The sequence below is a fragment of the Chelonoidis abingdonii genome, chromosome 6 (genome assembly GCF_003597395.2).
Source record: "Chelonoidis abingdonii isolate Lonesome George chromosome 6, CheloAbing_2.0, whole genome shotgun sequence".
Classification (NCBI taxonomy): Eukaryota; Metazoa; Chordata; order Testudines; family Testudinidae; genus Chelonoidis; species Chelonoidis abingdonii.
The window spans coordinates 50,546,894-50,560,267 of record NC_133774.1 but is presented as its reverse complement, the minus strand read 5'-3'; the positions used below and the strand labels follow the sequence as shown (position 1 = coordinate 50,560,267).

Below are 13,374 nucleotides of genomic sequence, written 5' to 3'. Positions count from 1 at the left end.
ATATATATATATATATAAACCTTAAAATCTATCTGGAAGCTCACAGATACCAACTACAGATCCTAAGTATAGGAGTTATCTGATCGCTATAAGGTATCCTGCTTACAAAGCAAGCAACGGCTTTCTAGTCCAGTTCCAGCTTCCCATTCATTTTAAGCGGTGACCTCCTATAAACCCGAGGCTTGAAGCGACAAAGACAGTAGCTAATGGCAGCGTGATCCACATCCAGAACAAACGTTGTGCTCGTTGGGCCACAGCTTCTAAACCAGCTGTTACTCTATCAAGATCCCCACGTGACAAGTGCACTTCATTTCCGGATACCTTTGTTGCCTTATTAAGGCAACGCCGCTGGCAGAGACTCACCAAACGCTCCCTGGGGCGAACCTTAGGCCCGCTACCGGCCGTAGCCACTTTAATACTCGGCGACGCGCCTGGTGTCACCGTTATTCGCACGGCGAAGAAGGCGGTGGGGAGCGAGCTCCAGGCGCGAGCTGCGACAGGTCTCTGGGGTCGGATCTTCTCGCCTGCGGCTCCTCAGTATTGTTACTGGCGTTGTTGTTATTGTTCTCAATAACGTCACTTCCTCTCTGTTTATAGAATCCGGAGCAATGAAGTGTCTTCCAGCCTCACGGGCGCGCGCGTCCCGGAAGGGAGTTCCCATATACGTTACCAGTAACACTCGGTGCGATTGGACACCCTGTGGCCTTTTTCTTTTTCTCATTGGGCCCTTCAAGAGGTCACACGGGTCAGAGACGTGGGTGTGAGAGGTGACGCGCAGCACTGCGTGGCGCAGCAGTGATGACGCAGTTCTTCCGCGACAGGACCAACCTGATGCTCGATGGCAGCTTCCGTGGGACGCAACGTGACTTCTGCCTGCTGAGGCGGAACCGGGCTCCTTCGTCCGGCGCTGCCCCAGTGACATCCAGTTGGGACGGGATCCTACTGCGAGGTGGGGATCGCGATGGGAGAGAGCAGCGCACCCCCCCCCCCCCGCATGGCCTGGGAGAGAGCCGCGCCGCTCGGCCTGGAGAGCAACCGGGCCCCGGTCTCTCCCGCCCGCCTCTTGAGGCTGGTGAGCTGCCGGCTTCTTCTGCTCCGCTCGACCCTGTAACTCTGCTACTGGGTAACGAGCCCCTGTGCCTAGATACCCCCGCCCCATGCAGAGCGCGGCGCCAGCCCGCGTAAGCCGGCCCCAACCCACGTTGGGCAGTCCCGTCCCGCGTTCTCCCGGCGGGGCCTGCTGTCGAGCAACGGAGCTGCCCCTGCCCCAGGCACCCGGGGGGGTGCCGCTACTACGCGCATCGCTCCGCACCGGTAACTCCGCAACTATTGGCCAAGCTGGAGTTCTGCTGTGCTGGCTGGGGAGGGGGGTAGCCGGGATGGTGTAGAAACGGGAAGTTATCGCAGTGGCCGCGTTGTGCAGGCGCTGGCTAGTGAGTCCTTAGTCTTGGTCTGAAATGTCTGTTGAGTAGGGCGCTGAGTTACTGACCTGTGTCTGTTGTGATGAGCGTGGATGGAAGCTAAGGTGAGCTCACATGTGTTCTGATCCAGCTTCAACGCTCTAGAAGTAAGGCTGCTATATTAATCTACTGCATGCCCTGGGCTTATGTTCCACACTGTCCCCTTCATCCTTGTCCCCAAAACTTAAAATCAGGAGGCTGAATAAGATATTTCAGCATATGCATAATGGAATTTCACTTGTATTTTTTTTATGGTTCAAATTTAAAATTTATTGTAAACTCTTGTTTTTCAGCTACGCTTTCATTTAAAAACAGAAATACCACACTTTTACTTTACCGGGAGCATAACAGCAGGGGCTGGACTTGCTGCTTTTGGGAACCTAATTATACGAAAAAATGGCTAGTTATAAACCTGTAGTGGTTCAGTCATTTCCCAAGCTTGGTGAGAAAATCACACAAGATACTTTGTATTGGAAGAATTACAAGGTAAGAATGCATAGTTAATATATGGGAATATAACTTAAGTGTTTGTGTAGTAGTTTTTGCTTAAAGATTTTTGTCTTAATTTTATGCAACAGTATAAATGGCCAAAACTTAAAAACAAAAATGACTTTCCTGTCCATTGTTGTAACTAGATTCTCTCTTTGTGCACTTTATAGCAAAGTAGCTTCAGTAGATCAAGTTTGAAACTTACTCATGTAATGAGTCTAACTCAACATTTCAAGACCCCAGACTGACTTGAATCACAAATTGCTTCCTTTAATATATGCAGATGACTCTAATAAATATGGTCACCTTCATTTATCTGACTGGCAATCATTACAATAAGTTTGTTGTAGTAAGTCTCTCTTTTTAAAAATGAAAATGTATACCAGACAATTTAGGTATAATGTACATATGGGTATTTGAAAAAGTACATATTTATACAATATGAACATGTTTTGCATTTTGGCAAATTCCCTAGTAATGAAACAATATAACACTTAAAACATAAAATTAGAAAAAAAAATCTTAAAGCAAAAAAGGGGAAGTAAAATTTTGGGAGGGCCAAAAACTTTTTTTTTTTTTTTTAAATACAGCCATGATTTTTTCTGTTCTAATTCTTTAAAAGGATTTTGTATTCAGTTTAGAAACTAGATAATGGTAGAGTATCCATGTCAAGCTTTCATGTCTTTGTAAGACTACTGCTAATAAAAATCTTTGGTAAAGATTAAATTTCTTTAATCTCACTTCAATTCATTTAGACTCCTGTTCAGATAAAGGAATTTGGTGCAGTGAATAAAATTGACTTCTCTCCAATTCCTCCACATAATTATGCAGTCACAGCCTCTTCAAGGGTAAGTTTTCATATTAAGCCCTATTTTGTTTTTCAATTAGTGTTGTATGAGAATGTACTAATTTAAAATTTATTTTTATTAGATCCATATTTATGGTCGGTACTCTCAGGAGCCAATCAAAACATTCTCTCGCTTCAAAGATGCTGCTTATTGTGCTACATATAGAGATGATGGCAAGCTGCTTGTTGCTGGAAGTGAAGAAGGTGTCGTTCGGCTCTTTGATATCAATGGAAGAGCAGCACTGAGACAATATGATGGTCACACTAAGTAAGTAAGACAACATGGTTTTATTCATTGTGTATAAAAGCTTTTTTTTTTTTTAATGTACATTTTATGATTGAAATACCACGGAATACTTTGTGAAGGTGAAGACATTAACAGGGTTCAGAAAAGAACTAGATAAGTTTGTTACCCTAAATTTTACACTGCAATTAAAATTAGCATACATTAGCGTTTCTAGCTTAACAAAAGGGAAACAAGGTTGTGGCCTGCCCTAAAGGAATTGCTAGGGTGTTATGGACACAAGCAGAAATTCTTCGAAAACAAAATAATTATTTATTTAAAAGAAATAAGTGGTTACAATATTTTTAATAAAGCGAGAAAGAATACATAGAACATAATAAAATTACATTTAAAGAATCGTGTAGTTAAAGCGGCGAACCAAAATAAAAGACACAGATTATATGGAATATTCCTATATCACATCTAGAATTATTATGTAAGTACATTTAAATGATGTTACAATCTGATATTACCATTCTGAGGGTGGTGGCCAACCAGTCATAGAATGGGATGGGGTAGATGTCACTCAAACACAGGCATCCGGCTTTATTGATAACCACACCCAGGCACTCCTAAACAAGAAATATTAAAATCAGACTAACTCATACCAAAATCCCTTACAACTTTTGTATAGAACTACTAGGCTCCTACCCTGTTTGAATCTTCTCTTTATATACAAAAGAATATGTAATTGCTCTTGATGGAGGGATGGTATTAATGCATATTCTAAGAAGAAAGTCAGTATAGCCCATATTTTGTGATCTGTGTGTTTAATATAAACTTTGAACCGCTGAAGGAGTATAGTGCTGCAATTCAGATATCTTCCAGTAGCAGATTTTTTTTGTTAGCCAGTTTATCATAGCACTTCAGATTAAGCAGACATATTTTCCTATAATAACTGTGCACTCAAAGTTTGAAGTACTTGTAGTAATCTTGGACATCATTCATTTTGGTTTCTAGAGCAGTACACGTAGTGGACTTTCTGTCTGACAAATACCGTATAGTCTCTGGTGCTGACGATTATACTTCGAAGTTGTGGGATATTCCAAGTGCAACAGAAATTGTGTCATACAGCGAGCATATGGATTACGTGAGATGTGGCTGTACAAGTAAACTGAACACAGATCTTTTTGTAACAGGTTTGTTGTGTAAAATACTTGTCTGTCTTGAATTGGTCTCATGTAAAAAACTCAGAAAAGCAGTTTCTTCTTGATCTGGGTTTTACATCTAAATGGCACTAATTTCCCTTCCCCTGCACTGGGAGTCTCCTGCCTTTCATGTGTTCTCTCTCTCCTTGATTTTCCTGTTTAAAATATTGATTATCTTAGCATTTATCTTTACAGGATGACTCTTGTTATTACAATAGGACAGTGGGCTTGCCTCTTATGCCAGTTCTTTGTTTTTTTTTGTGTTTTTTAATGTTTCATAGTGAGTAGAACATTACACTAGTCCTTTAAGGTTAATGATTCTGCTAAAATACTAGACTATTTCTTGAGTTTTTAAGAATAAGTAAGTAAGCATTCCACTATCCTAATACAGGGCTGCCCGAGGGGGCAAGTGAGGCAGTTTGCCCTGGGCCCCACAGGGGACCCCACGAGAATATAGTATTGCAACTTTTTTTTAAATGGAGGGGGTCCCTGAAATTGCTTTTCCCCAGGCCCCCTGAATCCTCTGGGCAGCCCTGACCTAATACATCATGCAATTGAAAATTTTTGTTAAGACTTTAGGAAAAGATGGCACCAGTGAACATGGCTTGTGTGGTCTAAAAGTTGAAGTTTCAAAACTGGAACAAATGCAGCTTCAGTAGCTATTAGAACCAACTGCTACAGAGTTTCCTGATATTTTCATAATATTCTAGATTAAATACCATGCACTCTTATAGCACAATATAATTGATGGATAACTCTTACACAGAACGCAACTAACATAAAGTTATGGTTATCAGACCACTGGTTGGACTGTAGTTTATGCTTCATTACACTTGAAAACTGACATTCCAAGTTTTTACATGGTATAAAACATTGTGTTCTAGCTCTAATGGTTCTTGTGATTCATATGAATTCAAGGGTGGGTAGGAAGAAAACTAATCTGAATGACATGGTTTGTAAGGTCCAGTGTCTTGGTAGCAGGACTAAAGGTGAGATCCTTATAACTTCTGAAAGAGGGAAATTCGCTTATGTAAGATACTAGCTATTTAAACTGAAGCAAAATGCTTTTCTGTTGGTCAGCAGTTTCTATGGACTTGAGTTTGAGATTGAACATTTAATCTTAGATGAATGTATGGGGTTTTTTGGTATTTGAAATGTTTATGGGTTCTTAAATTGTTCACTGGGGTATTTTTCAGGTTCATACGATCACACTGTGAAAGTATTTGATGTACGGACAGAAAAAAGTGTTATGACTGTAGAGCATGGACAGCCTGTGGAGAGTGTTCTTCTCTTCCCTTCTGGGGGTCTTCTAGTGTCTGCAGGTATTTGAACAAAATGAAATTTCTTTCCTTTCTTTGCCCTCTTAACTTGCAGCCACAGAGTAGGTATCACATTTGTCATTGCTGAGACTGAAACACTAAGGCTGCACACTTCTACTGCGTTATGAATTAATAATGCATTGAGCTCTCAATTGTCATGCAGCCATGAGTGGCCTGGTTCCAGCTGTCTCAGAGATCACTATAGTAGTGAATTTGCTGTCTGTCCTAAGAGCTAAACTCAAGTAGTAGGCAGCAGGGCATTCTCAGAAGAGGGTCTTCATCTTTGTGATCTGCTCCCACTTGTTGTTAATCAAAACTTAAAAGAGAAACCTTAGAACTGGAAACTGACTCTCATTGGCTTAGTGCCATATTGTGCAAGGGTGGAAGAATGGGATAAATTGTTTCATGGGACAAAGATTATTCTTGAAAGATGTCAATTTTTCACCCTTGATCTGAAGAGCTAAGAATCTTTTCTTCAGGGTCCCCCTCCCCCCAGCCGATTTGCAACGGAAGATCCCGAACTCCATACTGAGCCTCCATAATGTTCTTATAGAGGGAAGTTACAAATTTTCTCCTTTTATTAACATTTCTAACAGACCATGATTGACGTCCACAGCTGCTATAACCTGAGTGATACAATATTTTTCTCCCAGTTGCTTCTAGAGGAAGTTCATGTCTCCTATAGAATATAAACTCAAATTGTTTGTTTGACAGGTACTTATGCCATAATCATAAGTGGACGCGGGTGGAGGCAGTGAACTTAGTGTTAAAAGGAAACCACGACTTTCTGCTAATTTGTTCTTTTGTGCTCTTAACTTGAAAATTTATGCAAAGAAACTTAAACATGTACATGTCAAAACTGCTTTGCATGTGTTTCCTGTTTACAGGAGGCCGGTATGTTAAAATCTGGGACATTCTAAAAGGAGGGCAATTACTAGTGTCGCTGAAAAATCACCATAAAACTGTAACCTGTTTATGCCTCAGTAGCTCTGGGCAAAGGCTGCTCTCAGGCTCATTGGACAGGTTAGTATCTTTCACTTGATCTAACTTCTTAGGGGTTTTGTTATTTTTAAATTTGGGAAAAACACATTGTAATCATGACTGCTATAGATCAAGGCAGGAGACTAACACCAGACTAAAAGCAATATTTTTCATACTGCAGTTACTGGGGCAAGTAACTTTGAAACACATTCTGGGGCCTTGTTCTACCTTTTAATTGTGCACTAGTAATTCTCATTGACTGACTTAAGTGACAAATGCATGAATCATTCAAAGAGCCAAACTCTGACTTTTCACCAAATTGCTATTCTGTTTCCTGAAACTCCAAACTTAAGTTGCGCCCCCCCCCTTCCCCCCCCATGCCAGTTGCTCCCATTTTAATATAAAAAGAGAGCTGCACTTACTAGTGCCTCTGATTTCAGTCCAGGTCAGAGTCCTCTCTTGCTAATAATCCTCATTTGCACCTTACATCAAAAATGGTAACCTCCACCCCACTCTTTATTCATATTAGCAGTTGTTCCCTACCCCCAAAAATGGCTGCCCTGGTCCTTGATCCTTGGATTGGGTGACAGCTCATCATAAGAGCTCCAAGGGAAAATATCTCCTCTACTTTCTTCTGAGTATTTCCTTCTAACTCACTAGCAAGAGGGGCCAAACCGCCAGAGGGATGTACCCAGTGCAAGAAGAGCTTAAAAAGATAAAAGGTTCAAATGATTGAGCCATTGTCTCTGGCTTTTCCTTTGGTGCCTAGGGAAGGCAGTAGTACCCTGACACTCAGTTCATGTTTGGAAGGTTGTTTGAAAGCTAGAAATTGAAATATTATTTTTAAATGAAAGCTTAGTTTCTGCAAAATCTGCATATCATAGACCAACCACGTGAATAAATCGTGGAGGCCAGGTCTGGACCATGAGCCAGATGTTTGAACCACTACCTGATGGTACAGCAAGTGTAAGAATTTGAAAGTATGAAATCTTTCTGCAGGCTAGAGATCTGAAGAGACCAGTAAAAGTAGAATCTTTTGTACAATGAAGAAACTTCTATGCAAAATTTGTTGAACTCTCTCTAGACGAGTCTGTGACATTTGTAAGAGAGGTGAAATTCCTGTAAAATATCTAGACTGAGACATGAAAATGTGAAGTTGTAAATAAGTTGCTTTTCTATGCAGGCATGTGAAGGTTTACAGTACAGCCTCCTACAAAGTAGTCCACAGCTTTGATTATGCTGCATCAATTCTGAGTCTTGCTTTGGCCGTAAGTATAATATAAAAATTAATTTTTAGGCTCTTTGGGAACTGGTGTATTTAAAAAATGTAAGTGGTCTACATAATTCATTTTAGCTTTTGTTGCAATCTCTAAGTGTCAGAGGTGTGTGTGACTAAGTGAATTCTACACATACAAATATTACCTGGAGACTTTGAGTATTATACATTAGGCTATCATAACAATCCATTGGCTTAACATGCTGTCCCGCAGCTGAGTCTGGCACTGGTCTTAGCAGTGTACTCTGAGCTGGGAGTGTGTTGAGCAGTGTGCTCCCCAAGGAGTGAGTGATTGGGAAGGGAATGTTGCTGTGGTCTGACCTTCACTTTGTAAAGAAGGCTGCACTTTTTCTTGTTGGGGAGCCTTCTGCAGCTCCAGCTGGAAGTGGACCAGTTGTTGAAGCTAGTCAGCTGTTGTGGGAGGACCTGCCCCAGGAGCCTTTTAGAGCCAATCTGGTCTGGGAAGATATGGATAGAATCAAACAGTTCACCTGCCGAAACCTTCCTCACTCTACAAACAGTCTTCCCCTGTCATGGAGGGTTAAGGATAGAGACATTAGAGACTAGTTTCCATAGGAGGAGCTATGGACAAACAACCTCCTGGCAGGGAATGCAGGGCTGGCTTTGCTTTTCTCTGGCTGCCTGATAGCTCGCTCCTCCTGCAGGCAGAGCTAGCTGTGGCTGCTCTCCTGTCAGAACTTCTGCAGAGGAGGAAGGAAATGAACTGCTTGGCAAGCCATCCCTTTACCTTCCCTGCCTGAGAGTCAAGGGAAGAGCCAAATTCTCTGCTTGGTGGGGCTGAGAAGGCTGGTCAGACACAGCTACCTTCTCCCCCCAGTGGTAGTTCAGAGGGCCACCCTGATAGCTGGTAGAGAGTCTGGCATCAATTGACTACCTCTTCTCCTTTCCCATAACACCCCCACTCCCCCTGGCTCTTCTGGAGGTCTCCTTGTCTTGGTCCCTCACAGCCATTTCTTGGGGACCAGGGGGGAAGGGAGGTATTGAGTCCTAGGGGGTCTGTGGTATTTAGATAAATATGATCCCAAAGAGTCAAAGATGCTAACGTGACCCTGTCGCTGTACAACATTAACAGTTTTAAACAAAGGTCAAGGTTCAGAGTATAGAGACCTCAGCCTGTTTTAGTACCATAGCAAACATAAGAACTACCATACTGGGTCAGACCAATGGACTGTCAAGTCCAGTATCCTATCTTCCATCTGTGGTCAGCACCAGAGCTTCAGGGTGAGCGTACAGAACAGGGCAATTTTGAAGATATCCACCTCATTGTCCCTTCCTGGCTTTTGGCAATCAAAGATTTAGGCTTGCCCTGAGCTTAAGATAGTCAGGAATGTAACCTCAGCTAATAGCCAGTGATGGACCTGTTCTCCATGAACTACTTTAGTTCTTTTTTTGAATCCACTTACCGTATACTTTTGAGCCTTCACAACATTCACTGGCAACGAGTTACGCAAGTTAACTGGATTATGTGAAGTGCTTCCTATTGTTTGTATTAAACCTGCTTCCTCTTGTTTGTATTGAACCTGCTGCCACCTGTCATCAGTTGATCCCTGGTTTTTGTATTGTGGGAAAGAGAATTATTTTTTTCCACACCATTAATGATTTTGTAGACCTCTATCATATTCCCCCATAATCATCTCTTTATTAAGACAACCAGCTCTAATCTTTAGTCTCTCCTCTGGGAGTTGTCCCATGCCCTTGCATCCAAAAATTTTGCTTAGATCAGCAGGCCTTAGTATTTTGGGGTTTTTATCAGACCTGTTTCATACAAAATAGATTAGCAATGTTTATATAACCAAGAACTCTGCCTGCTATGGAAAGCTTCATCACAGCAAAAACACTTTGTTACTAACTCAATTTCTTGTTCATTTTAGCCTGAAGATGAAACTATAGTTGTAGGTATGACCAATGGGGTACTCAATGTGAAAAACAGAAAACACGAAGAAAGCAAAGAACGTCTTCCAAAGAAGAAGCGGCCAGGATACAGAACCTTTGTAAAAGGAAGAAACTACATGCCGAAGCAGGTATAGGGGGAGAGGAAGGGGTGTGTGTGTGTGTGTTAGCGTGTGTTAGCTGCATTCTGTATAACTCTTCAAAATAAAAATTGCGATTTATTAAAAAAAAAAAATCTACACACCTAATATTAGTATGAAGGGTTTTAAAGGGAATGATCTAACTAGCTGTGCTGACAACTGTATTTTTAACATGACTTTCCAAATACAACATCATCCCGCTCTTCCCTCCCCCCCCTCCAAAAAAAAAACACCTTTCCCAGAACTCTGATAAGAACAGAAGGCACCTGGACAGCAAACTGCCGTATCTGGAAACACAATATAAAGAAATTGAGAAATACACTGAAAAAATACATATTAAACATGTTTGCTCTGTCCTGAACTGTCCTTTCAATTCTAGGAGGATTTCTTTGTCAGTAAACCTGTGAGAAGTCACTTGAAAAAGTATGACAAACTACTAAAAAGCTTCCAGGTCACCAAGGCTCTTGATGTAGTACTTGAGGTAAGGCCATTACTGCTTTGTGCATCAATACTCAGTGCCTTCATTTGACATTTATATTTACATATTATGAAATAATATAACTTTTAGACAAGGCTAGAAGGGGAAGAAATCTCTCTTGTGTACATAGACCTGCTTATGCAGGTTTCATTTCATGTTGAAGATGAACACTGGTACTAAACTCTTTACATACACTTAGGCCCGTAACAGGACACCTGAAATTACAGTTGCAGTCATGCAGGAGCTAAATCGGAGAGGAACACTTCAAAATGCACTTGCTGGACGAGATGAAACACAACTTAGCGTCCTCCTGGCTTTCTTGATAAGGTATCACTCACCTAATTATCTCTGACAAGGCAATTTCATCAGGCAGATGTTCCTTGTTGCCAGCTTTTGCCACACTTACCTGCAGACACCTCTTTCGAGACTGTTGGAGTGAAACCTTGGCCCTACTGACGTCAACAGGAATTTTGCCACTGACCTCGGTGGAGGCACAAGTTTAGAATTTACTCCTACCATTGTTCACAATTACTTTGTGTTCTTAATGAACTTGTGCTTATATGGTAACTACACTGCCTTTCATTTATAAAATGCATGTTGATCAAGGTTGCTGCTCTCTTTTTAGAGGAAGTCTGAGACTCACCAAAAAGAGGATGAAGTTTCTTTAAACTTGCTGCCTTGCCCCTTTGCCTGCTACCCTCCCACTCCACCTTAATGAGCCCTGTTGTCTGAAGCTTGTGTTTTATCTTCCTTTATTTAAAAAGAATATTGCCATCTTTCCAAGCCCCAGTGCTTTCCTTATTGAGGGGTTGCCATGTGTGACTTCCTGATTATCCCATCCCTTGGACTGCTTTTACCCTTCATGTGAATGAAAAGTTGTTTAGCTAAACTTTTGTGTGGTAAATTGTACATATAGGAAAACTGTTTGTTTATTCATACTAGTGGAATGGCAGTAAATGGCAGGTATAAAATTAAGATACTAATCTCATAGAACTGGAAGGAACCTTGAAAGGTCATTGAGTCCAGTCCCCTGCCTTCATTAGCAGGACCAAATACTATCCCTGACAGTGGTGTGGTGTTTTTGTCCCTCAGATCCCTAAATGGCTCCCTTAAGGATTGAACTTACAACCCTGTGTTTAGCAGGCCAATGCTCAAACCACTGAGCTATCCTTCCCCCCCAATTTTAAGAATTGCTCTGTCTCTGCAGGTATGTGGTTGAGCCAAGATTTGCCCCTATGCTGATAAAAGTTGCAGAAATGATTATTGGTAAGTAGCAACAAAGAGTCCTGGGGCACCTTATAGACTAACAGATGTATTGGAGCATAAGCTTTCATGGGTGAATACCCACTTGATCAAATGAATGTACTGTAAGTACTGTACCAAAAGGAAACTCCTAGTATTCCAAGCTAAGATTACGCTGTTCCAAAGAGTAACGTTCTTACATTTTGCATAACCACCCAGGGTGGAATTTAAAACTGATATAATAAAAAGCCAGTGGTCAAAATAGAAATCAGAAAAGTCCAAGCTTTATTTTTTCTTGCCAGATGATTGATCAGACTGTACACTTCACTTTGATTAATGCTCACTGTACAGAAGAGCACCCGTCGCAGGCTCTGAATGCCCCCGGCACTTATTTTATGCAGTTGTGTGGTATGACTAGCTTCCCCAACTTCTCCCAGTGCATAATACCACAAGTAGTAAACATTTAAACAAAAGTTAAGCCCCCCTCAGGCTTACTAGAGTGAAAGTTACTATAAGACTATATCAATAACTTATCAGAAGGCTATTAAAATATTCTGCATCTTGCCACAAAGCAAGACTTATCAGAAATAACTATATATTTAAAAAATAAAATATATGCTTATAAAATATGAACCAAGTGAAATGGATGTCTGCACAAAGACTAACTTAAGTAACTTTTCTTCCTCCAGATATTTATCTCCCTGTGGTTGGACAATCTGCAGTTATTGATAAACAGTTCTTAAGACTCCAAGAGATCATAGAAAAAGAAATTGATTACCAGACGGAACTACTTGAAGTTTTGGGAATGATGGATGCACTGTTTGCTACCATGACGAAGAAAAAGGCCACTTCTCTAGAGGAGAACAAAACTAATGGTATTTTGAGGGTTCTGGAACAAGCTACAAGTAACTAACTGTCTCATTCAATACATCATATTTGTGGAAAATTCCTTGGATTTGAAATCTACGAAGCTTTCCCCAGATAGTATTTTGAAAGCTGCTACAGAAAAAAAGTTACTTTGCTTCAGGAAATGGAAACAACTCCTGCAGGATGTGTTTTGAAGAGACTGGATTAATGATGACAGAAAGAACAGACCTTTTCAAGACAAACTTTCCATGTAATTTTTTGACCACAAAGATTTTAAAGTTTTATTCCAAAGCTATTTAACTACTAAAATACATCTTGCAGATCAGTACAAAGTGAGACTTTGTTCTTCCAAATAGAACTTCATTTTATATTGCTCCTCTTTTCTCCTCCATTGTCTCCCCCCCTACCCCCCAAAAATTGTTTGTTTAACTTTAATATACACCAATTCTTACAGGAATGATGTATCTCAAATCTGCGGTACTTGGCCACAGGAATAAAACCAAGTATGTCTTTGACATAGCTTGACTGCATTGTGGCATTTTTTCATTCTCTTTTCATTACCCAGTTCAAATCTTTGGCATCTTAGTAAAAAGCAATTCTCTCTTTCTCTGTCAGAAAATAGTGGACAATAGTGAAGCATTTTTTTAGAGGTACAGGAAGCGTCTGAGCTCAGTCACTTTACTGAAATCTTTGCAATGTATTCACTTCAGAAAAGTGAATGCTAACTCATAACTCAGTTCTAGGCAAAATAGGTCGTCTTATTTGGATTGAGTTTTTTCCCTTAAAGCAACTTAGGTTTGTTTGTTTGTTTTGTTTTTTAAACTAACTAAATTACTCCTCAGTGAGGAAATCCTCAGTTACGGTTCCACCATCATATTAACTTTTGCTCCTTCCCCTTCCACTCTCCCCATATCAGTTGAATCCCTTTGCTTG

General features: G+C 40.8%; 2 protein-coding genes across 7 annotated transcripts in view; one reads left to right on the top strand and one right to left on the bottom strand.

Moving 5' to 3' along the window:
- The window catches only part of ANKRA2 (ankyrin repeat family A member 2), a 13,785-nt gene extending 13,152 nt beyond the window's left edge, over positions 1-633 (bottom strand). The window contains exon 1 of one of the 5 annotated variants that reach the window (XM_032771652.2): positions 364-633. The gene's annotated coding sequence lies outside the window, so the exon portion shown is untranslated. Of the gene's footprint in view, positions 1-321 lie in introns of all 5 variants that reach the window. The other 4 variants (XM_075067028.1, XM_075067027.1, XM_075067026.1 and 1 more) reach the window with 4 other exon arrangements.
- A 127-nt stretch (positions 634-760) lies between these two features.
- Positions 761-12,964, top strand: UTP15 (UTP15 small subunit processome component). Of its 2 annotated transcripts, none has more exons than XM_032771650.1 (13): positions 761-949; positions 1,754-1,946; positions 2,705-2,797; positions 2,880-3,064; positions 4,040-4,218; positions 5,424-5,549; positions 6,434-6,569; positions 7,711-7,795; positions 9,696-9,845; positions 10,234-10,335; positions 10,532-10,659; positions 11,540-11,598; positions 12,264-12,964. In XM_032771650.1, exons 2-13 carry the CDS (start codon positions 1,857-1,859, stop codon positions 12,485-12,487), a joined length of 1,557 nt encoding a protein of 518 aa, XP_032627541.1. In that variant the 5' UTR covers positions 761-949; positions 1,754-1,856; the 3' UTR covers positions 12,488-12,964. The 2 variants fall into 2 exon arrangements, with proteins under 2 accessions (XP_032627541.1, XP_074923126.1); XM_075067025.1 differs by having other exon boundaries at positions 761-1,072.
- The last annotated feature ends 410 nt before the right edge of the window (positions 12,965-13,374 follow it).

Coding starts and splice junctions, on each gene's coding strand:
- UTP15 (XM_032771650.1), top strand. CDS start 1,857: ATGGCTAGTTATAAACCTGTAGTGGTTCAGTCATTTCCCAAGCTTGGT. Junction 1,947..2,704: donor TGTATTGGAAGAATTACAAG/GTAAGAATGCAT, acceptor CAATTCATTTAG/ACTCCTGTTCAGATAAAGGA. Junction 7,796..9,695: donor TTCTGAGTCTTGCTTTGGCC/GTAAGTATAATA, acceptor TGTTCATTTTAG/CCTGAAGATGAAACTATAGT.